We start from the raw sequence: 25,766 nt of genomic DNA on the forward strand, positions 1-25,766 counted from the left end.
TTACTTATCCTGTAACATGCTTGCTGAAATATATATGTTGGTCACAGAGCATACTTTGGTCCTTTAAAACATTTATTTTTATGTGTTGCTACATGGATTTAGTAGAGGAAAACGCTTCAATAACAAATCTGCTCTCGCTTATACCCATTTCACATCACAATGCCGAGTCGGATTCGGGATCTCGGTCCCGGGATTGGCGCCTTCACTTTAACATTGCACTTTTCCGAATTGCCGGGCAGACACATCACCAACCCAGCAATTACCCAGGTCCAGGGTGTGGTGTGAAAGGGGCACCAGTTATTTCACAAGTAATGTTCTCATGTTCTCTCTCTCTCTTTCTATATTTATATAGTATATACTGTATATATATATATATATATATATATATATATATATATATATATATATAGTTTTGACCTTGTATTTGGTCAAAAGGAGAAAGTTTCTCTATTATAGAGCCTTTATCATAAAAGTGGCCTTGAATTGGTCCCCTATGTTCTGAATATGACCTGTCACTCCCACATCAGATGGTATTTCAGAACCAATTTTCCAATGTTAACCGGTACACAATCAGGAAATAGTTCCACTGCTATGTGTGTCTGTGCTTACTCCTTGGAGTCCAGCAGTGGATGATAGACTGTTGGCAGATCATCCTTGGAGATCATCGGCAGTGGATGATAGACTGTTGCTCCACTCACCCTACACAAGGCGCTTGTGAAGAAATCCTTTTTCGCTCCTCGGCCAAATTACTTGATTTTAGAATATTTTATCAAAATTGATGCTTCCCAGTTGTACATCCTATTAGAATCCATAGAAGATCCCCTATTGTTGCTTCTATTGGAAGCTGGTATACTTATATTATTTTGCGTGTCCAGTAAACAATCTACATATTGAATTGTTACCCCTGAAGAAGCAATTTTTTGACGAAACGCGTTGGGTGTTTTTCTGTCATTTAAAACCAACAAGGGTGATATTTCTGTCATATGAAACCGACAAACTTCAAGAAAATTTTTAACTTGTTTTATACGACTGTGTATTAAATTGTCAAACTGTAATATGTGTCTGTAATTATTACAGTAATTTTGGTGGTGAAGATCTGGATTAGTGGCGCACTCTGTTTCTGTTCTTTATTCATTCCCACTTTTTCCCCCCACTAACAGCGGGGACAAATTGAGTTACAGCCTAAGTTTTTTAATAGTGCATTGAAAGGGTACCCCTTTGTCCTATATATATATATATATATATATATATATATATATATATATATATATATATATATATATATATATATATATATATATCAGGGTACCTGAGGAAGATAATAAAATCGAAACGTTGTATCACAACTTGGGTGCGGGGGTCATCATTGGACATACCCCACATGCTATTTAAGGACCGAGAGTGCCACCCACCCACGTATATCCAAATTCTTTGGAGGGGCACCCGGCAATATACTGAACTCACCTGATACCACTACTTGAGTGCAGAGCATCGCCACCATATATATATATATATATATATATATATATATATATGTATATATAGAGAGAGTGAGAGAGACAAGATGTATATAGATATTGATGTGTATATCAATATATAGTATATTAGACACAAATATAGAGGGCACTATGCCATTCATATAACAATGAAGACCTTGATAGCAACTAGTTTATTAAATTAAAAAACAATGGTTTCACCCATATATAGATAAAGCAAGTATCACTGGAACATTGCCTCACGTTCTCACATTTACTCATTCAGAAAAACAAATAATTCAGATCATATTATTTGTTAAAAATTTAGATTATTTATAAATCTAATAAAGCCACATTATATGCTGGGAAATTGATCTATGTACATTTAGATCTCCCATATAGGGTACACGCTGCAGACAATTGGATTCCCAGCTTAAGGTGTACATGTTGTTCTTGGAATCCATCCAGGGCACTATCTGCATGGACTTTAAATGAGCGTCCATCTTCATATGGGGTTCCAAAGGGTGATCCAGTGTCCTGGTCAAATAAAGATATACTGTTGGACAACAACCTACTGAATAAACCTAAGTGTATTTGTAAATAATAATAATGATAATAATAATAATAATGCATAATAAAATAACAATAATAATAATAATAACGATGCATAATAAATAACAGCCACATATAAAATTGGTAGTGTAAGGCAGTCTACTCAGTAATTTCTTCCTTCCCTAGAACTGTCCCAGATTTTAGTGGCTTACGTGTTTTAGAAAAAGGCAATGCATTACATAGATAAAGATATACTTGCTGGCAATGGCAGATTCTGTGAGCAGTGATAAAAATTGGAAAAACAGTTTAAAGCAATATTGACAGAAATCTTTGTCTAGGAAGTCAAACAGAAGGGTTTATATATATAGATCTGTGATTTGTATACAATTTCCACTCCACTCTTTGTTCTGTAAATACGCAGAGATTCTTCAGTACCCAACATGATGTCTGAGACAACACACAAGGATCGATACTGTCATCATAAGACAGAAACACTAAGATCCTATTATCTTCCTTAAGGGATTTGTTATGCAGGTACAGAAAGAGATACAGCTATACAGTATAACAATCTCTAAAACACCCTAAATCAATACACTACAGGCAAACAGCCATCCACTTGCATTTCTACCCCTGACACTGGAGGTTGCTAACATTTACTCGCCCTTATCAATCCCCATTCCTTATTTCTTTTGTAAACAGCATAGCTGCCGACCCTCCTGCATTTTGCAGGATTCTCCCTGAAATAACAGCAATCTCCCTCTCTCCCTCATTAGTCTAGCAATCTCCCTCATTTCACCTAGCCCGCATTACACTGTTGCATTTGGGGGGGGGGGGATGAGAGACAGATACATTTACTGTACTTTGAATCATCAGCACCATTTCCCAGCACTTTAGCAAGAATAGTAGCTCTTACTAACTGCTTTGGGGCTCAGCTACATTTGGATATAAGTCATATTATAAGATTCCTCTCAGATGTAGCAGTGCACACCCACGCTTCTAGGTGCCACGTTCACAATTTCTTTTCACAATCTCTCCATATATGGAACTAGGCGCGCCCTTTGGGTGGAGCATGACGCTCCCCAGTGAGGGGCGCATAGTTCAGGTTGAGCGATGTTTTGCGACTGCGCGTGCGCATCGTCAGTGCCTTGAGGACTACAATCATGGTCCTCAACAAAAATCTCGGGGTCCAATGCATGGATATCTCTGCCCTCTACCTCAAAACCCCTTGTCTTTTCATCCAAGCATTCTTTACCTGCATGTGCTAATATAGATATGTTGATTGTCTGCTCTGACCCAGCGGCAGAGTGGACAGCATAAAAAGAAATAATAGATTCTCTGGCCTTGTGTTTTTTGCACCCCTGATCCTCGGCACTATTTAGACCCATGGGGCTCGGTATGGAATACCCTTTTTCCCAGGGTTGCCTACCCTCCCGGAATGGCAGGGAGGGTCCCGAAAATCGGGTCACCCTCCCGGCCCCCCCGGAAAGATGGCCAACCCTCCCGGATTCTGGGGGACCCCCGCTCCCCTCCCCCTGATTTCGCCCCCCCCGACCGCAGCGTTTAAATTACCTTATGTCTGCAGATTTCCGGGGAGGGGGCGGGGCTAAAGCATCATAATCGTGTCATTTAGCCCCGCCCCCTCCACGGAGATAGGCAAACTAAGTAACTTTCCTTCATGGGGGTGGGGCTTTATGATGTCACGTTTAAGCCCCACCCCCGAGCTCCTGCTGAAAGTCTCCTCTCCGGGCTTCTCCCGGAGAGGAGCTTTAAAGTCGGAACCCTGCTTTTCCCCCGTACTATATACTACTAACAACATCAAATAGGGTAGCGCAAGTGCCTTTAATTTGCCGTAAAATTCCATACTTCTTTCATGTAATGTGCTTTTCTATGTTTTAACTCCCAGATTTTCTTACAAGAGAGTGTAATTAGATATATATTCATTTTGGGAAGTGAAGGAACTGCTGGTTATGGTCAAAGAAAATTGAGCTTTTAAACGTGATAATGTTTTTTTTCAAATCCCTTTGTGGTTTCCAGCAGCGTCAGAGAAGTCAGACTTGGTATCTTGGTTTAAGAATGGAAATTAAAGTGCTGAGTCTCCTGGAATATGCCATTGTGGGCATTCGTCTGTAACAATAGACAATGCAATGAGATAAGAAGCTAAATAGTGCAAACCCTCAGCCATCTTGCTATCTCCCGTGCTGGAGGTACAGGAAGAAGGTCTAATATTCCTTTTAAACAGAGTTATCTGGAAATGAATCAGTTAAAAGCTTAATATAGTAGGAACTCCACCCTGAAGGGCGCCATTGACAATTTTCACCCTAGACAAGGGATTACTCTGAACAAAGAAAGAAAAAAGGGAGGTACACTACTCTGAACAAGACCAGCTTTTAACTGTATGATTACCACCATACTTTTAAAGGGAGCAATGAGTTGGATGCTCAACTCCGTTAATAGCCAATTTAGAAAACAATGTAAATATATGCTGAATTATCCTCCTAGTAATGTTTTTTATGTTTCATTTGTTACACTGACATATTTTTATGTTAATTATATTATAAGAACACAAGTTATTTTGCATCAAGTGTAATGACCCCTTTCAACTTAGCCGTTTGAACATCAGCAACATTTAATTTTTTAGGTAGGGTGTAATAAGCAACACATCTGTGAAACGGTACATTCTCTTATGTTGTATATCTACCCATATGTATCTAGAAATGTGACCTCCAGCGATTATGGAAAGAATCTGATTGGATCCATTTCCAGGGAAGATGCAGAGGCCCATAAAGATGGTGTCACCCAATCGGTGCAAGCAACAGAATGTATTGCATGGTACATATGGGAAATGCGGCCAAATTCCAAAAACAACTTGGCACAGGCATTGAGAGGGGTAAGGGACAGAAGGTGCTAAATACCCATGTTCACACTTTTTTGAAGAACACGACAATGGGTCACCTGGACCCCCTGTGCAGCACACAACATTCCCTATACTATTTTTACTATTTATTTTTAAGGGGGCGTGCCCACACCTCCCCGGGATGGTCGTGACCCTTCACAAACAGCTACTTTGTTGCCAATCATTTTTCTAATAGCATCTGCTTTAATGTGTCTTTTAGAATGTATTACACTTCCATTTTACCTTATTACTGATAATCAATTAAATAAAATAAAAAAACGACTCCACTTGGAATTACAATAATAAAAAATTGTTGTTTAATTTCACACAATTATATCCACTTGCCCAAGAGCAAAAATATTCTAAAATTGCAATTTACAATCTTGATGCAGTGTTTCCCGGCTAATTTATTCCCAAGCTAATATGTGTATTAATGTTCTAAAGCATTTCTCATTAGCACATGGAAATGTTTTAACTTGAATTATTTTATTAATATAATTAAAAAGCAAACCCAGCGCTGTAGCATATGTAATGTGTCAGCTGTGTCTTCTGAGAAATGTTCTGACATTACATTTATCAATATTCTCAGACACGGATTATGAACAAAAAAAAAACACTTAAAAGCAGCATTCGTTCAGTAATACAGCAGTAATGACTTGTATTTCCTAGTGTTATGGTCTGAGGTTTCAATCACAGCTCCCCTTGATTTTATTTTTGTGCAGAAATAGGAATTATTTTTCTACTAGAAGAGTTAAGTAGATGCTTAAAAAAGATTTCAAGCAGATGGGGTACAAAAAGCTGTTAAGTAATGTAAACATGATTCGCATAAGTACATTTCAGTCATAAGAACAAATCAGCCATACGCTAAATAGTTATTACATGTTCTGAGAAATCTATGCCAATAAGAAGATATTATGGTGTGATATAATGGGCATACTCGGGGGGGTGGGGTGGGGGATCATTTGGTCTGACCAGACGTAAGTCAACCCCATATGGTCATTAGGCAGAAGGGCAACTGGGGCAAAGCACTAGCAAGACTCTCTTCACTCAACACCGACACAGTGTTTCCTTCTGCTTTGCTCGGCAAAGGTTACTATTCTTGATCGTAGTCCCCGAGTAGGGTAAATGATGGAAAAGTTGAAAAAAATTAACCAAAAAACTTTTGGTTTGGTTGTGTGTCAACCAGTATCATGTCAGCCACTTAAACCTGTCTATCTCTTGAACCTCCTGACCATAAGCATGGTCAACCTTTCATATGTTGAATTTGTGCCAAGGTCAGCTTATGTATCTATTGATCCAATGGACTATATGAGGTCATCTGCAATGTGTGAGAAAGAGCATTTTTGAAATCCCAATCTGCCACCAGTATGACAGTGCCCACCCCATTCCAATGGTACACTTCCTACGCTGCTTGGAATTTAATAATACACAGACATTTTTGAAAATAAGATTTTTGCAGATAAGATTGTCTGAAAGATTCAGGTAGTATACTTATCAAAGTTCTACTTTCATTTCTTCAGTGGAATGGCCATTTTGGACTGTTTTTAAACTTACATATTGCTGAATTTATATTCTATAGATAGAGCTGGAACAATTATGGACAAATGATTCTGCTCCTTGGCATGGCTGCAGCAGGACTGGATATTGCACAAGAAGGAGAAATGGCAGTGGGGTTTCGGGAGCTTGGAACACTTAAGGCCAAAATCTATCAGTTACTGTATATTTGCACAATCTGCAACCATGTGAGGAGTCAGTTCTTCATGTATATATGTAACATTACATCTACATTGCTTACACACTTAGTCCAACCCACCACTCTGCAACAATGTGTGTATGTTATATTATATTCATATATATAAATCCATCCTCTGTTCCAAGCTGTTCAATATAATGGAATGATGACCAGTAGAAGTTTCATCAATCGTAAAAGCATTTAATCCAACTATAAAGCCCACTCCGTAATCATGCATAATATTTTAGTAATATAGAAATATATTAAATTTTACATCTGGTGCAAACTGGATATAAAAAAAAACCTCTCAACTCAAAACAAGCAGCAGTACTCGAAGACTTATTGATATGATATTATATTAACAGTGACATTTTGAACATTTGGAGCACAGCTGCCGAAAGGTTGGAAATGTCACTGTTAATATAATGTAGACGGTTCTGTAAGTCTCCAAGTGCCACTGCTTGTATTGAGTTGAGACGACTGTGTGTGTATATATAGATATATATCTATATATATATAGATATATATCTATATATATATCTATATATATATAGATATATATATATAGATATATATCTATATATATATATCTAGCACATTTTTGTAGAAGCAGGCACTCACCATTGGCATCATAGTAAAGTTGACACAAGCTTTTATTCAGTTATAGCTGTAGTCTACGTTTTGGTCCTCAACAGGGACCTTTGTCAAGACAATAGACATCAAAAGGACTGGAGGCACCTTATGCCCTGTTTGTGAACTGTACGTCCTGATGAAAAAGCCGACACGGCTTTGAAACATCGACCTGACACCTTTGTATTATTACTCTATAACTATATAAAAAGTGGACATCATCCATAGCCTGCCGAGTGCCGCCTGATCTTTTTGGGGTTCTACTTCTCAGGGATCTCCAGGGACCCATCCACCATACATAATTGCGAGGAAGGCACCGGGGCGCTTTACCATTATCGACGAGAGTGCATATATATAGAGAGAGAGAGAGAGAGAGAGAGAGAGAGGGGAAGTCCGGCGAATTTGGTGGCCAATGGATGAAACGCGTTGAGAGACTCTATTACAACTACATCAGATAAGCTCTTTTTGCTTTTTAACATTGTACGGGCATTTATTGTCATTTTTAGCATAAATAAAATTGCTGTAACAGTATTACACTAGTGCTGTTTTTATGTTTCTTGCTTTATGAGACCATCTGTATGAGGAAAAATACTCCTGAAATAGAAACAAGGGCTCCTGATAACCGTTGGGATTACTATCATCAGGCTCAAATTATAGTGGTTTAAGACCACTACAGACGGTACACCTTCATTTGTTGGGGTGTCTTATTTTCACGATACTGGTGGAGGGTTATAACTCTCTATAACATACTGCACAAGAAGGCGCCCATCTCACATTTTTTTCAGATATATATATCTATATAGATATATATAGATATATATAGATATATATATATATCTATATATATATATAAATATATATATGGAAACCATCAGGAGGAACCTTCAAGAAATCCTCTGGATTGATGCCCATCTATGCTGTAAACTGCTGATGGTGGTCCATATGGACCAAAACTTCAACAGCTTATTGTAGTCTCTCTTGTATAGTGGATCCGAAGCTGCATCCTAGGATACAGCATCAGATCCAACACATCATAATAAATTGTTGCTTGTATTGGATTGCATCTGCATTGCATCTGCCATCACAACCTCCGCTGGGGAGTATTCCATATTTTAACTTTCGTTACTGTTAAAAAACCCTTCCTGTGCAAGAAACCTTTTCTCCTCTAACCAAAGAGGGTGACTGCATTTCCGGTGCACAGTCTTTCTGGCAAACAGATCACCAGCTAGTTCTTTGTATTGACCTTTTATGGCATTTATTTTTGTGAGAACATTTCCTTATATTATTACTATTTGTTGTTACAATAAAATTAATAATATCTGAACAATGAACAAATATGTGAACAAATGTATATTACCGTAGAATCTTACTTACCTGCATTCTATTAAAAAGTTTTCGAGCATTCAAATGAAATAAAATTCAAATATAAACATTATTGTCAAAATTGACTAAGCTACAATCTCAGGGGCAGAATAAGACATTCCTATGCCCAAGGCAGGTATCATCACAGAATGGGAGGAGTCAATATAAATATGTGTCAATAGGCTGCGGGGGGGGGGGGGGATATCACAAAAGCTGGTGATACCCCACAGAAGCCTATGGGATTCTTAAAGCGACCCAGCGCCGCCCCACACAAACTCCCGCCGACTCCTACGGACCCCTGCCGACCCCTCTATCCTAACCTATGTCCGGGCAGCACAGTGCTGTGCTGTCTGGACCGGTGATCTCCTCCTCCCTGCACTGTACATCCTCTTCTGGGTACAGGGAGGAGGAGGAGAGCTCCACCAGAGGGGCTATCGCCGGCTGGTGATAGCGCGGGTTGGTGGACGGTGCGATGGGAGACACTCAGATAAGAGTGGCTCCATCTGTTCTGTAGATTTCATATCCACAAACAGTTAAGCCCTGTTTTAGATTAGTATTTTCTGGACTTGCTTACCGGTTTAGAATTTACTTTCCCCTATTATAAAAAAAATGTTGCCTCATTGTAAAAAAGAACAGCGTTTCTTACTAGCCATGATAGGGTCTCTTTCCCTTTTTTTCATTAAGAAAAATAAATGTATATCACCGCTAGAGTCACACACATTAACTGTCTGGACTAAATCAATGCAGTCATTTTTCTGTCAATTTCTAGAGATCCTTAATGGAGAATTAGAAGGTCTGTCCTTCTAGGCTGAGAACTACTAAGCTGATCAATAGAAGCGGTAATAGCTGGATGATTTGAAACACATATAACAAAGCCTATCGTTTTGCTGAATATTACCGCCATCAAATATATCTAAGCAGGAATGTGAAATGGAAGTTCTCTGTATTTCAGGACTTAAGTGGTGATGACAAAAGTAAAATTGATTTGTTTCCCTAGATCAGGAAATGTCTTTGTGAATCGTGTGGTAACTGCTGTTTAGTACATTATGGAATGCCAGTTCCATTCACAATACTTCGCACAAAGTCAATAAATAATTTTACATTTAAGGAGTAATAGAACATTAATTTGATCTTCTTTCCATTATTATTTACATTAATTAAGGTAATGCTATGGCATAATGGGCAACTATTTTATAGCATTTTATAAGCAGAACCTGTCCTTAGCATGAATGTAAGGGTCCTGTGACACAGGATGCAGAGAAGACAAGAGTCCAGGAATCTTTGGCATTGGCCTCTGTGAGTCAGTTAATTTAACTGATTACAACAATTAATTCACTAACTGAAATATCAATTTGTTGCTCAAATTTCAGATTCGTACTCACTACCCCTTGTGCTTATGGGCCAGGAATTTGTAAGCATGGCCAAAGCTCAGCAAGGGAGTGTTTCCCAATATGCATCCCGAGCCGACCACAAAAAATACATACTGTATGTGAACCTCTTTGAAGGTAGACCCTAGAACGTCTGTGTGTGCGTGTACATGTGGTAGGGAATATAGATTGTAAGCTCCACTGGGGCAAGAATTGATGTGAATGTTCAAATATTCTCTGTAAAGCGCTGCAGAATATGTGCGCGCTATATAAGAAACTGGTAATAAATAATAAATAAATAAAAGTGAAAGACATCTTTTTAGAAAGACAAATGTCTCTCTATCTTCTAGTGTGTACACTAAGGGGGTTATTCTGGTTGATTTTCAAAAGCAAATTCCTTCTTTTATGGACAAAACCAACATTGATTAAACAGAGTGGGTATAAACAAACCGACATAGAGGTAGGAGGGCCCAGCTCGCAAGCTTACAATCTATAGGGCAAGTGTTTATGCATTTTCCGCAAAGAAATGTACAATATTGTGTATGAATTGTATACACTCTCATTTTTACACTTACTGTTACCACTGTGAAAGCACACCTCCTAGCAAAGATCATGTGTATACACTACCCTTGTGCATACTTTCACCAGCAGAAGCCTGGAGAAGAGCTGCAACTGAGCCCTATCTCCCTCAATACAGAGCAGCAATTCCCAGTTTTACTTCACCCATAATGTCCATTTCAGTATTGGGCTCCTAGAAATTTTTCACCGCAACTTCCAGGATACTAGGTAAGTATGTTGTGGTGTACAGGAAGCACATATACCAGTGGTTCCCAAACTGTGTGCCTAGGCACCCTGGGGTGCCTCAGGACACTTGCAGGGGTGCCTTGGGTTGTGGACCAAGATCAATTCATATTATTTATGGTCAATGTACCAGGCAAAACCAATGCTTGTGGCTGCCAATCATAATATATGTGGACAAACAGAAGCAAATCCTGTCCCTCACCAGATAACTGTGATATATAAACACAATGCATTTACTTAAAAAAAAAAAAAAAAATTCTGAATTTCTCGATAAGAAGCATCTGGCCTAGGGGTGCCTTGAAAATATTTTGACGCTCTAGGGTGCCGTGATTCAAAAAAATTTGGGAACCTCTGACATATACTGTACTAGCCTTGCAAAGTTGAGAACAGTTCTCCAAGCTAAGCTAAATGCACATTTCTCCAAGGTGCATGCTTGCTATTTACATGCAATTTCCACCCAACTTATCACAAGCTCATATGTGTGAATAAGCCCCAATTATAAATCTCTACAATACCACTTAAAGCTACATACTTAAAAATGGCTAATTGCTTTTCCTTAGAGTGCAGTTTATTTTTCTGAGAAACATATTATGATCATAAGGACTATATTGGTACACTTTTACTAAGCCATATATATTTTTTTTTATTTAATCCTAAAATTCCATATCTATAACCAATCTTAAACTTTCAGAATGTCTAAACACGAATGTAACTGCATGGCTGATTTGGCCCTATAAATTTTTTTTTTTAATAAAATTGCAAACTTACATGAATTTACTGTTTCCTGCTAAAAGCTTATTATGAGCTGTACAAATATATCACTATAACGGTGCCCATAAACATCCTAAAAGGCGCTACAGACATTAAAAAATGCACATTACATCTAGCAAGTCCATCTGACACTAGCCTTTACTGTTTACTTGATGGAAATAACAAGAAATCACAGTTTTCATACAACTCTACAGAAGTTATTTCAAGTGTTACTGTGAAACACATCTGTCTTTGTTGCACTATGGAATGCTAATAAATACATGGCGCTTTAAAACAGTCCTACACATTATTCACGCAATATTACTGCAGAAGCACAGAAATCTAATCTTGGCTGAAGGAATTGATACATTCCTCATGGTTTATTGCAGAGAAAAAAAGTTTGGGGAGCAGAAAATAAATTTGTGGACAGAATATTGTGAAACTTTGGTTTCTGCAACATTTGTTTTTATTTATAAATTCTATGTAATAATTAAGTTTTATACAGTACTTTATTTACTTACAGAAATTCTACCATATAACCTCTATATATTACATAGTTATTTGTGGGTTCATTCAGTACTCAGCCGTTCACACAGAGCTGAGAACCTGGGTTATTGCTGGGCCAAGCAAGACTGGGCTCAGAGTAAATGGGTCGACCTGGGTCTTGCATTGCTAACAGGATTAAACCCAGGTCAACAGTAGGACGGGTCAATGATGACCTAGGTTATGCCTAAAAGACTGCTGATTGCTGGATCAGGAGTGCTTTGGGATGAAGTAATGTGTGAGTGGCGACAACGGTGAGTCCCAGTGGCGGTGTGATAAGGGTAAATATATCTGATGCCTCCGCTCCAATCTCTGTTTAGTATCAGTGTGAAAGGGGTATTACTAAGTTAAACCAATTATGAGTGATGTCTCAGTGATTGTTAATATTATTATCCTTTATTTATATAGCGTCAAAAGGTACCTGTAGCCTGCAATTACAGAGTACATACACGTATTGGGCCGAGAAATTGGCCCAAATCGGATGTGTTTGACACCCCATCCGACCCTATGTGTGGCCCTTTGCACATCGGGTAGGACCCTACAGACTGAACCTGCTGCAGGATCAACCTGTTGGATCGGACTCATTAGCAGCACATCGCTGGTGCTTTTTAGCACCCACGATATGTTGGTCCGATCCGTAGGTGTGTGCCACCAGGGAGCACCACTGGCACACACCTATGTGAAGGGGCAGGCAATGTAGGTTCTGGGCTGTGTGAATCGTCCGGGAGGTGTGATTGTAGTGTTGCGGCAGGCCGCAGTGTTCACTGAGGACAGCTTGGGCAGAATTATTTATAAAAAAAAAAAATAGGCCTGTCGCTGATTGGCTGAGAGTGCTCTCTCTCACAATCAGAAGTTTCGCTACCTCTCCGCTGATTGGCTGAGAGAGAGCACTCTCAGCCAATAAGTGGCTGGACTACCTTTTAAAAAATATGATTTTAAATTCTGCTGCTGCTGTCCGCAGTGTCCGCTCAGCACTTCCTGGACCCTGCAGACTGCCCGCCCTGCCGTGATGCTGCACTCACACCCGCCGCCCCTCAGCGCAGCCCGGACCTCAAGTTGCTCACGTTTTTTTTTTCATTTCCTGCCCCTGCCGCACCCAAGGAATTATAACATGGGTTTAATTGCATGCTATTTATGCCATGTAAGAAATGAAACAATAAGGGCCAAATCATAAGTGAGTTCTCAAAGTGGAGTTGACGGGGGAGCTCAGGTAAAATTAGATCCAACTTGTGCTTTGGACAAGTCGGCCTAATGTATGGGGCCTTTAAAGTTGAATACAATCGAGAACAAATGCATAACCATAGCTGCATAGTGCAGAGGACACTGAAATAATAAGTATTAGAGGAAAACTGCAGGATTTGGTGCAATTAACTATGATTTAAGTAAGAGATGGAAGAGTGAATGAGGGAAGAGGGACCTGCTCATTAGAGATAACATTCTAAATGGGGATGTCCCTGTTTATAGTTAAATTATAGGATATGTCGATAGGCTATGTCAAACTGGGTCGTACCCAGTGAAGGACCCAGGGAACTTTCTCCTCTGCTGCAAACCTCGCCCCACACCACACACACACCCACACTACCCTTAATCCAGCTCTAGAAATACTTTGTGTACTATAATCAGTCTTAAATTCAAGAGAAATAAGCACAATGGTAGAAAAGCTAAATTGCAAGAAAAATATAATCTACGGCAATGCTGGCCAACCTCGGCCTCAAGATCTACCAATGGTCCACGTTTTCCAAATTACCTAGCTGGTGCACAGCTGTAGTCATTACTAACTGTCACATTTTCAAACCTGCTGCATTCATTCCTACTACAGATCCACGGGTTGCCTGAAAAGCATGAACTGTTGGTAGAGCTTGAGGACAGGTTTGGCCTCTCCTGATCTAGGGGAAACAAAAGCAAAAAGCCAGATCTAAATGACTGCTCATTGTTATGCTTAATCTATGTCTTTATAACACAATTCCTTTGCTACTAAAATAATAATCCTAAGTATCTAGTACACTATAAGCAAAGAACGATTCAAAGTTGAGGAAATGGTATGCACTTAGTGGAATAAGGCAAAATATGGGTCAGATATTAGTGGTCTATGCTATGCATTGTTATGATCTATCTGAAACCTTGTACCAATTCTGTTGTGGATAAAAAATTATTATTATTTTATTTATAGGGCGCCACAAGTGTTTTGCAGCGCCGTACAAAGGAACAGTACAGGGAGACGAAACTTAACATTACAGTAAATAAATAACAAAAATAGAGTACATGTAAAATGAATGCCACAATTCAATACACATTACAGCTTAAATGTAAGTATTGATGAGGACGTGATCAACGTACTACTAGGGGCTGGTGGCCAAAGATGGAGATGAGTATGCGGACAAAGACTGTCGATGAGTGTTTGAGTATGGGAGAGTTGTGAGTGAAATGTAAAGAGAAGAGAGCTTTGACAACAGGAGGGAAGAGGGCCCTGCTCTGAGGAATTTACAATCTAGTAGGAAGAGGAGACAGACAGATTACATGAGGTGCAAACAAGTGGTAGGTGGCTTCATAGTAGGATGTAAGCAGGCAAAGATGGTCAAGGCATGAGCCAGGGGGTCGGAGGACCAGCCTCAGGACTAGGTTATGCAGCGGAAGGGTACACTTTGATGAATAGGTGAGTTTTTAGTGCAAGGTCGGGGAGTTTCTAATTGAGCAATGGAGTGCATTCCAATGAAGGGGCGCAGCACGGGCAAAGTACTGAACTCTAGCATGGGAAGCAGTGATCAGAGTGGAGGAGAGATGACAGTAGAGGGCAGGAGGGAGTATGAAGAGTATGAATGGAGATGAGGTTGGAGATATATGGAGCAATGGAATTAGAGATGGCCCTGTATGTGAGATGAGGTGTTTGAATAGGATTCTGTAGGGGAATAGGAGCCAGTGCAGATTTTTCATGAAGGGGAGTGGCAAAAGTGGAGCGGCGGGAGAGGAAGATAAGCCTGGCTGCGGAGTTAAGGACAGATTGGAGAGGAGCGAGTGAGGCCAGTGAGGAGAACATTACTAACATTAGTATTATTAATTACAAAATTGAGCAAAAAGTAACAACATTGTGGGAAGATTATGCAGCATGGAAATCACTACCCATGGGTTTGCCCTAAGCATCTCATGCCATTTGGCATAAAAAGGTACAGTGTATGGGAACACATCTGTGATACAGCATACAGTACATGCATACCAGTTCTGCTGCCTCCATTGCACACAACTTTAATATCAATTTTATTTAAGCTGTTGAATGGTCTAAAAGCAACAGTCATATATCATTGATAGGCGTTAACCGAAGGCAGAAACACTTCAAATGTTCAATTCTTTCCTTCCAATGGCAACCCCTAATTTGTGTATATCCACATGGAAGTGCTGAAATCTAAAGAAGCATGCGGTCCATAGGAAGCTAATTGTATATGCACTCTGAACTTGCTATTCAGCAAAACTGGAAGTATAATTTTAATGCCATTATAAGACAATGTCAACGTACTGTAAATGAAGCTGTACCATAGTTCACAGTAAAGCTTTTAAAATGTACACTCAGAGTAGATAATTATCACTTTATAAATGTAACAGTATATTACTTTATAAGAGACAAACACTATTATTCCTTGTAAAATGTTCTGCTGAAACATTTTTACAGATGGAACATGGCTCTGCTTGATAAACAGTTATATTAACCGCGTCCCATTAAACACCATCGAAATACTACACTTGTACTTAAATGTGGTATTAGTATGAGGACTCCTATAAGTAAGTTTGTAAGTAAATATACAGTACATGAACCTACAGTATTTAATACATTTAAAGATAATCGGTAGTCTTCATTCTAGCACCCGCCATCTTTGAAATACCATGCAGTTCCTCTTCCCTGCCTGTGGTGTCGCTGTCTGCTGTGGTGTTTCTGGCAAAGGCCTGGTTTGCTTATCAGTGCTGATATACAGGCTACACTGTGCTAGAAGCACTACAGCAGACAGTGACACCCCAGGCACGGAAAAGGAACTGCATGGGTTTTCAAAGATGGCGGGTGCTAGAATGAACACTAATCAGGATTATTTACTGAAAAAGAAATCAGCTTCATATGATTGGTTAACATAGGCCACATTTGTACTTTGTTGCAAATAAACCCCACGGGAATTTTAAGTACAGTAAAGGCGATTATAAATGAATAGCTTATTTTGTTTCTATACTAAGAAAAACATCAAAGCTGGTTCAGCTAAAGACGTACAGAAAAACAAACACATACGTATGTAAATAAACATGAACCAAATTCTAATTAATTTACAGTTCCAACTTTAAAAATACATGCTGTACACAAATGTTGATATAATTCCTAGAAAGATAAAATATATTCATGCATTAATGCTAGTCAAACTAAACATAGTAAAAAATATCCACAAAATTGAGAAATGAATATATATGATAAAAATGCAAATAGTGCAAATAAAAAAATACCCAGAATGCGTGGCTTTTGTTAAAGGTAGAATGTGTTTATACAGTAATATCCCACAAACTCCTCTAACTACTCCTTGGAAACACTGGTCACGGTATAGTTTTAATCACCGAACAGCAAGTTGTACAAAGTATAAAATGAATGATAATCAGAAATGATTAATTATAGGATCAAATATAAATGAATACTCTTAGGGTCAGATTCAATTATCCGTGGTAACTTACTGAGTGGAAAAAAGAGTGGTAGACTTTGGCTATTTCATCTCATGCTATTCAATTACAGATAGTTTTTCCAGGCAGTAAATTGGCAGATCACATGCGTTACTTCTTTGGTTTCTGGGAAACGTAGCCAAGCTATGGTTTTACCCATTCACGGCACCAGTGATAATGTCATTTACCATGGATTTTTGTTTCATCTTCCCTCAGTCTTCAACAGAAATCCATGTTAAGTGCAGCCTACAAGCTTATTTTGGGCTGCCATTGGCTGTAATTGAATAGCCCTTTCAGACCAGTTATCCATGGTTAATGGATACAGCTAGTTGAATCCATCCATTAATACACTGCATCTTTAGTAATAAAGCATTAAGAATTAAATATCTGCACTAAAGACACAAATATAAATAAATGCTTCAAAATGTGCATTTTTTTTTATCATGTTTATGTAGTGGGTTTTACAAGATAGGAATCTTTAGCTCTAAGTCCTTATGATAGACATAACTAATTATTGAAGTCTTTGTCACTTTTTCTCTGTATTTATTGCATAGAATAATTACTCTTTCTGTGAACTGGTTCTTCTCTCTGTGACTCTAGTTCTAGTGCTGCCTCCCTGAATGTGTCTATCAAATGAACTTGCGTCAGCTCATGTTAAAGGTAAAAGTTAAGCCTGTGCATTTCCTGATGGTATGGTATGGTGCTAGGTATAATCACAAAGGGCCATATTCAATGTGACCAGCAAGGGGGTTAAATGGCGGGGATCGACAAAAATAAGCGACCCTTGCCGTTTAACCCCCGTGCCGGCCACTCACCCTATTCTACGTTACAGAGGAATCGGCGCATCAGAGGATGCATTTAGCCAGGAGTCTCGCTGTTTTAGCAGCCGCACATGCCGTTTCCACGTCGCTACAAAAACCGAGCGCGGGGGAAACGGCGCATACAGGGGGTCAGTTAAATACTGATCATGCGAGCTGTGACAGCGAGCAGTCAGCACTGCTGTCACAGAAATCATTGAATACACACCAGTGACATTTATACATTTTATGGACTCCATCCTTGGCTTTTTTTAAATGTCAAGTTGACACATATTTATCTTGATGAGTTTATCATCAAATATTGTATACTTTAAATTTCATATGGGAGTAATCGCCATTGCTATCATGTCATAACAAATAAAAATGCAATCTGATCCGGACACACATATGTAAATTAGACGATTCTCAACCAAAATTAAGGATTAGAACTTACTTCATTTGTTTGCGGAATGCTAAGCTTTGGCAGTTTGTTCTTGATGACTGGTACATTGACTTTTCCATCCAATATTGCTCCAAAAGGCTGGTTGTTATATCCATCTTCAATTTCTGTTGGTGGCTTCAATTCAGGTGAGTCATTAGGTACTTGGTCCTGACCATCCATTGGTCTCACATATGCAGTTGGCTTTTGTGGCATCATGCTTGTTTTACTGTGAAGTCCAGGGAGAAAGTTTTGAGAAGACAGACCACTAGCCGCCAATAGAAGGGATGTAGATGGGAGTGGAGAGATAGAACCATGTCCCAAAAAATCTAAATCAATAGGTGACTTTGAATGGGTATTTTCTTTGTAAGAGTGTTCTCCGCTTAATGCTTTTGAGTGATTGTGTCTTCTTGAGTGAGAAGAGGATGTTGTGGGTACTGGTTCATCAATGCTAACACTTTTATGCTGTTCAATTTGGCAGTTGTAAAGGTCTTCATACCTAATTTGTGATAAGTCATGGGACGAACTGTGTTTTGACCTACTTGGTTGTCCGCTGGCTTGACTTGACTGTGTACAAGTTGAGTTATGCCCACTATGTGTCCAATCGGTTCTTGATTTTCTAGTTCCCTCATGTGCTAGAGTGGAAATTGGTCCCACGGCGGAAGGTGGTGGCATTGTGGTGGATGAGTGGCTACTGCTTTGATGGCACTGTGCCACTCTATTCCTTTGTTCTGGGAAAAAGTTCTGTTCATTTTTCTCAACAGGTGTTTGTGGGACAGAATTCTTTGGAATTCCTACAAGATGACTCTGGTTGGAGTGGTTAGTTAGTAAGTCTTTCATTTCATCGTAGTTTCCAAGTGTGTTCTGGACACGGTTTGCAAGAGCATCTCCTTTATTCGTCTATATTGTACAAAAAAGAAAATAGGGGTGTAACTGCATGCATTCAGGAGACAATAAAGCCTTACACAATGTATATACAGATTCTTTTTATATTATATTTTAAGGTAATTTTTTCTTTATTAATATGTATAATTTAGTGCATTGTGAAGCTCCATGTACTGAAAAAGTATTTATAAACTGAAGCTCCATAATCATCTTTATAGTATTCCATTATATTAGTTTTCTTACTTCTCTTGTAACATGTTCAGCTTAAGAAGCTAAATCAGTAATAGGCAACCTGATAGGCAAGCTGATACAGTTAAAAAAGGCCACACATTGCCCGTTTTTTAAACATTTAATCACAGAAAGAAACACCTATCAAGTAACAGCAGGATACAATTGCTACAAGCTATAATGTACACTTGCTGACTTTTTTGTTTTCCTCTCCAGAAAAAGCTGAGAGACGAGAAGTAAGTTACCACTCCAGGGGCAGGAATGGGCTCTCCACGTCATAGAAACATAGAATTTGATGGCAGATAAGAACCACTTGGCCCATCTAGTCTGCCCTTTTTTAAAACATGTTACCTCAAATCATATTTGATCCTTATTTTTTGTAATGATATCAATATGCCTATCCCAAGCATGTTTAAATTGTACTACTGTATTTGCCTCCACCACCTCTGATGGTAGGCTATTCCACTTATCTACTACTCTTTATGTGAATAATTATTCCTCAAATTTCCCCTGAATCTCCCTCCCTCTAGTTTCAGTGCATGTCCTCTTGTTCTGTTGCTCCTCTTCCTGTGAAGAATGTCTGCCACCTGTACCTTGTTAAAGCCCTTGATATATTTGAAAGTTTCTATCATGTCCCCCATTTCCCTTCTCTGCTCTAAAGTATACATATTAAGATCCTTTGGTACTTATGTATTATCTGGGCTCCCATGTTAAATGCACCCCGTTTTTTCATACCCCTACTATCCAACTACGCATGGAGTTGATTTTATATAGTGTGGCGAGCGCAGCGAGCCACCGTGCCCGAAGCGTGGCGAGCGCAGCGAGCCCCGCGAGGGGACGCGGTCTCATAAGAAAAACGGGAGCCCAGATATTACATAAGTACCGATCCTTTAGTCTTTCCTGGTACTATTTTGTGATGTAGGCCATGCACCATTTTTGTTGCCCTTCTTGTACAGTCACTTATGTATTTATATCCTTCTGGAGATATGGCCTCCAGAACTGAACACAGTACTTTAGATGAGGTTGTACCAATGACCTATACAATGGCATTATTACTTATTTCTACTGCTGATACCTCTCCCTATGCAACCAAGCATCTGACTTGCCTACTTCATTGCTTTGTTACATTGCCTACCTGCCTTTAAGTCCCCTGAAATAGTGACACCTAGATCCCTCTCTTCCTCAGTAGTTTCCATTATAGTGCCATTTATACTATATTAAGTCTTTGGATTTTTGAGACCCAATTGCATGATTTAGCATTTTTTGGCATTAAATTGTAGTTGCCATGATGTTGACCATTCCTCTAATCCACCTAGATCATCAATCATTTGTTTTACCCCTCCTGGTGTGTCTACCCTGTTGCATACCTTTGTGTCATCTGCAAAAAGGCACATTTTACCCTCAATTCCATTTGCAATATTACCAATAAAGATATTAGGCTACATCCCTATCATTGCAAAATGTGTGAATAAGGGGTATATGGGGATTGGCTAATTTGTTTATTCTTGTTTAATTGCATCATATTGACATTGAAAAAGAAAAAACTGTGACTTTCCTCTGAGAAAGTAGATAATATGTTCTAATGAAGGTATCTGAAAAATAGAAAATGTGTAAGCTCACATTTCCACAAATAATTATATGGGTGATTGTTGGCCTACACCAGTTTAAAGGGTTGTGGAGCCAAAATACCCCCCAAAAAATAATCAGTATCCAAACTAGAATACCAATGTAAACAGCATCCTGGGTAGACACGGTTCAGCAGTTGCTTTCAACGCATGTATAAAAGTAAACACTTCCCAAACAATTGGGTATTATTATGCTCAGTGATCACAAGAGATGATCAAATTCTTCCAAAAGTTTCAGCAAAATATTCACCCTATTCCAAATGTAACTGCAAAAGTCTACACGTTTCACTTGTGGAGTTTGGCTTTAAGTGCTCCCAGCCTAACCCATAGCAAAACAGCAGACTGCCAATTCACAGACTGTAAATTCATCAATCAGTAATATGACTAATACATTGTGCAATGGCGATGCAAAAGAATATGGTTTTGCATTGCTGGAACATTTGCAGAAAAATCAATTTGCACATGATTGTATTTTTGATTCATATTCGTACAAAAAAAGCAAGCAATTGGGCAAAACCATGCAGCTGGGGCAGATGTAACAAGTGCGGAGAAATTTAGATTTGGGTGTGGTGTCTTCAAACTGAAATCGAAACTTCATTGCAAAAATAAGGCAGTCTATCCGTTTTGGGCTACATACAGAAGCAGCCAGTATTTACTCTGCACATAAAAAATTATAAATGTCCCCTGGCATAGCAGCATGGTATGTTCCAAATACAAAGTTAATTGCGTTTTTTGTGTTTGTTTGTTTTTTTTGCTTTCTTTGCAAACATGAACAGGTTCTAAATCTGTATTTTCCCCCAAAATGCAACATATTTAATAAGACCCATATACATGATACTGTACAACCATTTAATAGCAAGATTTTGTATTGCTTTACAGTTAAATTATAGAAATACCAACACATGGTTGTTACTGTATAATAGAATCGTCTTTTAAAGCACACATTTACTTATTATTGTGATTGCGGTTTGAACTAATTATATAATCTCAGAGGATCTACAAAACATTAAAACAGTGAGGCATATTTACATCTTACGGTCAAGAGAACAAGGGCAAGAAATCACCGTTACTTACTAACAGTCCCTAGGTTTTGTCATTTTTAGTGGCAGAAATTACATTTAGCTAAGCCAAGAATAAGCTCTTTGTTTATAAGCTGTCTCCTTCAACAGAGTTGCACAATGTACCGTTTGGGTGCCAGCCAAACACAGGCTTTCTCCTTTCAACCTCCACACTGAAAACAACAGGATACTATTGTGCTGAGGACAGAGGAAGAGGACTTATGATGCACTTATTAAACACTTGCATATTTGTTCGATTCCCTTGCACACAGTTTAACTCATTATCACAAAGAAAAACAACCATTGCTAAAGAATCAAGCCGATTTATTTTTTGCTAAGAACGATGTTGTGCGAATGGTTTACTATATTGCTGCCAGTCTCAAGCAATGGGATGATGGTAGTGTACAACTACCCGAAATAAACGAAGGCTTGTCACTTTCACATACAGCCACACTGCTGCCATTCTAACCTTATACAGCTGATGGCGTGATGATAATTAAAATGATCTTAGTAAGAGACAGAGGCCATTATTCTTTTTATACTGTGAAATCCGTAGAGAATCTCTTTTATCCCTTACATTTCCATAGGATATTAATTCTATTAGGTAAGAAATAGGTATCAAATTACAGCAGTAGAGTCAACCAGTGTCTAGGTCGACATGAAAAATGAAAAAGGTTGACATGCGTTCAAAAGGTTGATGCAAGAAAAAAGGTCAAAGTGAAAAAGGTCGACATGCATTTTTCATAATTTGTTTTTAAAACTGACTTGTTCATACTTTACCATCCCAGAGGGCACAGAGGGAGAATAAACTAGTGTCCAAAGCATGGCGAGTGCAGCAGTACACCTATACACACTGTCAATGTCGAACTGAGATGACAGACACCGAAAAAAGGGACAAACGCACACCAACCTTTTTCCATGTCAACATTTTCATTGTGTCGACCTTTTGACCACATCTACCTAAAGCTTGTCACCTTTTTGACGTGTCAACCTTTTGACCAGGTCGACTTAATGCTTGTCACCTTTTTGAAGTGTCGACCTTTAAACTGTCTAACTTTTGCCCATTTTGATGTAATGCATTTCACTTTTTTTATGTATCAACCTTTTGACTGTCGACCTTAGAACCCATATACCTCAATAGAGCAACTACATTTGGGAATTTGTAAGAAATTGCTACAATGTCTGGGATGGGAGACTCATAGTCCTTTCAGATGGGAATAGGATGGATGGCAGCTATAAATGAAAATGTATGGAGTTCTTTGTATTTCAGTGTCTACTTGGCCCATATAGAAAATCAACTTCATACTTCATACTCCCGATACTTTGTTGCATTTTTACCAATGGAAGTTTTTCCATTCCACAAAAGTTCTAACAACCTGGTCTTATAAATTGAAGCATTGGATTAAGTTACTACAAGTTTTAACATTGATTTTCTTAAGATGCCCCTGAGTGCCACCTGTCCCGGATGTCTATGTAACAACTTTATGTGGAAGGAACTGGGCATACACTTTTTAAGTAATAGATTTATCTATTGTGTGTAGTGTGTAGCTCTTATTTTCCATTTAAATGAATTACATTGTATTTAGAAGTAATAAAAATCCAGCCTACCTTGTCATTCAGGCTTACCTTGTAGGGCTCCCCGAAAAGATTAAACCCAGAGGCAAACAAATCTTCATCTTGCTGGACCTCCTGACTTCTTCGCTCCCATTCTTTTCTTTTGAGTGCATTTCGGTCTTGTTCATAATGACTATGAAGACAAAAAAGGGAAATAAAACATTATTTGTCTTGAAAAGTATATTATACCTGCAGAAGTCCATTAGTTAAACACTTGGTACACACAGTATGCCTGACATCAACTCTAAAAAGCTTCAAACTTGATTATACTGGACAGAGTTTTAATTATTCATGTACTGCCCATGGCTGCAAAGAAGGCATCAAATGAAGCAATGAGCATAAATTTTATATATATATATATATATATATATATATATATAGCCAAAAGATTATGTTATGGTAACCCTGATGAAGTCTTTATAAAGATGAAACGCGTTGAGTCGTTTCTTGCAAATCTGCTTGTACTATCTGACTCTTCATTGAAGAACATAATAAAATGAATATTGGATGAGAACCTTCGGTGAATCATTGAAAAATAATTACTACGACTGGACTGTGTTTCAATACTATAGGCGCCTTTCCACTATTGGAAAACACACACACATATATATATATATATATATATATATATATATATATATATATATATATATATATATACTAGAAAGCCTGCTTGAAGCTTTCAAAAGCTAGTCTGCTACAGTACCTTGTGATTGCCTCTGTGTTTGTGTATGTGTGAGAGAGAAATAGATGTAGTTTCACTTGCTGCCAACAGATGGCAGAAGATACACACATATACACAGACACACACACACATAGGAGGTTATTCTGGTTGACACGCTGTGTGTCTTTTTAATCCCACCCGCCATTCGCATTGCCACCCACCCCTCTTCGCATTGCGAATTCGGCTTCATGACTTTTTGCATAAACATCCATACGGTGTACGATGTCAGCTGCCCATTCACGGCACCCGCATCACGCATCATCTGGGTATTACCATGCGTACGCCTAACGTTTTCAGGGGAACGCCTATGAAACACTGGCCAATCCCATGGGCACATCCCTTGGCCAGCCGGCCCACGCACATTGTTGTGTGCGAGTGCCTGGCAAACACACTCACACACGCGCAGGAATGCACATACGCAGAAGAAAAACATTGCACTCCCGTGCAAATTCGCATGGGAGCGTGTCAACCAAAATAAGGTCCATACACTGTACTGTATAAAGGCTAATGAATGTCTGGTACAGTAATGTTATATGCTTGAACGTGTTTGTACATGGAGGTGGTAATACTCTCACAAACAGTTAATATACCGATCTATTTATATTTGTGGTTTCTGTTTGTTTTCTTGCATCACATTATTACAAGGAACTGTTAATACCCATATCTTGAGCGATAATAAATTTAATCTCTGTAGAGGAGATAACCAGTGTGGATTACATGACTATTCCCTTCAAACTCAGCATGGCGTGCTCCTGAAATCTTCACATGGAGAGATATAATGAGGAATGAAATGTTCATTGCTGAATCTTTAACTGTGTATAAAGTCACTGATTTCTGACTGAAACCACAATTACTAATTTGAAGCACTAGCTAATTAAAACCACAGCTATGTATTTAGCCTCTTGTTATACCTACTGCAGTTTATAATTATGAGGACCTCTTTATCTACTCAATTAAAGTTCTTATGATTCAGAAAACCTGTATTTGATCCTGTAAACCGTACTGAGCAGAGGGAATTAATGTAATGTAACATTTAATGGCTTATGTGCCTCCGCATCTTAACTGCTACTGGTTTGTGTTCTGTGCATGCTTATTTGCATAATGTCACAAACACATAGCTACAGTATATACACTGTACGATTCTACAATTCAGACACAGTGGGGGGAGGAGAACTGTAATATAGACATTTGTTTACACAGTAGAATAAGAAATAGCTAAATTAACTCAATGTTACCCTTGTTAATTATAACAAAAATATATATGCATTTACAATAACACATTTTTAAACATTGTGGCTAATTCAGCTGGGAAAGTTGCAGATGACAGATGTAAGTAGTTAGCCGCCACCCAGACAGAACGAAAACCTGTGATCCATTCGCAAATCCATACGGAATTCCGAGCCATCAAAAGATTTTTGCAGACTGTGCAATTGTGAGTAGGTCTGAAGCTTATTAATCTGTGACTGAGACAGGGTGGATGTGGCCATTGCTGACATCACAGACCCTCCGCAGAAATACCTGGGCACACCTTGGTTTTTTACACCACCTCCAGAAGACAGAAAGATTTCCCTCCCACACACCAGCTTTCTGCCAGTCAAAGACCTGTCACAT

The 25,766-nt window shown here is 38.7% G+C and overlaps 1 protein-coding gene across 3 annotated transcripts in view; it reads right to left on the reverse strand.

The window, feature by feature from the left end:
* The window catches only part of AFF2 (ALF transcription elongation factor 2), a 481,449-nt gene that overhangs the window by 326,207 nt on the left and 129,476 nt on the right, over window positions 1-25,766 (reverse strand). For 2 of the 3 annotated variants that reach the window (XM_083159452.1, XM_083159451.1), the window contains exons 2-3: window positions 23,426-23,564; window positions 18,037-18,921 (exon numbers count right to left, since the gene is read on the reverse strand). In XM_083159452.1, coding sequence (XP_083015578.1) covers window positions 18,037-18,921; window positions 23,426-23,564 — 1,024 coding nt within the window. The remainder of the gene's footprint in view (window positions 1-18,036; window positions 18,922-23,425; window positions 23,565-25,766) is intronic. The other variant, XM_083159453.1, reaches the window with a different exon arrangement.

This window comes from Crinia signifera, chromosome 9, assembly GCF_055691185.1.
Source record: "Crinia signifera chromosome 9, ASM5569118v1, whole genome shotgun sequence".
In the NCBI taxonomy this organism is placed as follows: Eukaryota; Metazoa; Chordata; class Amphibia; order Anura; family Myobatrachidae; genus Crinia; species Crinia signifera.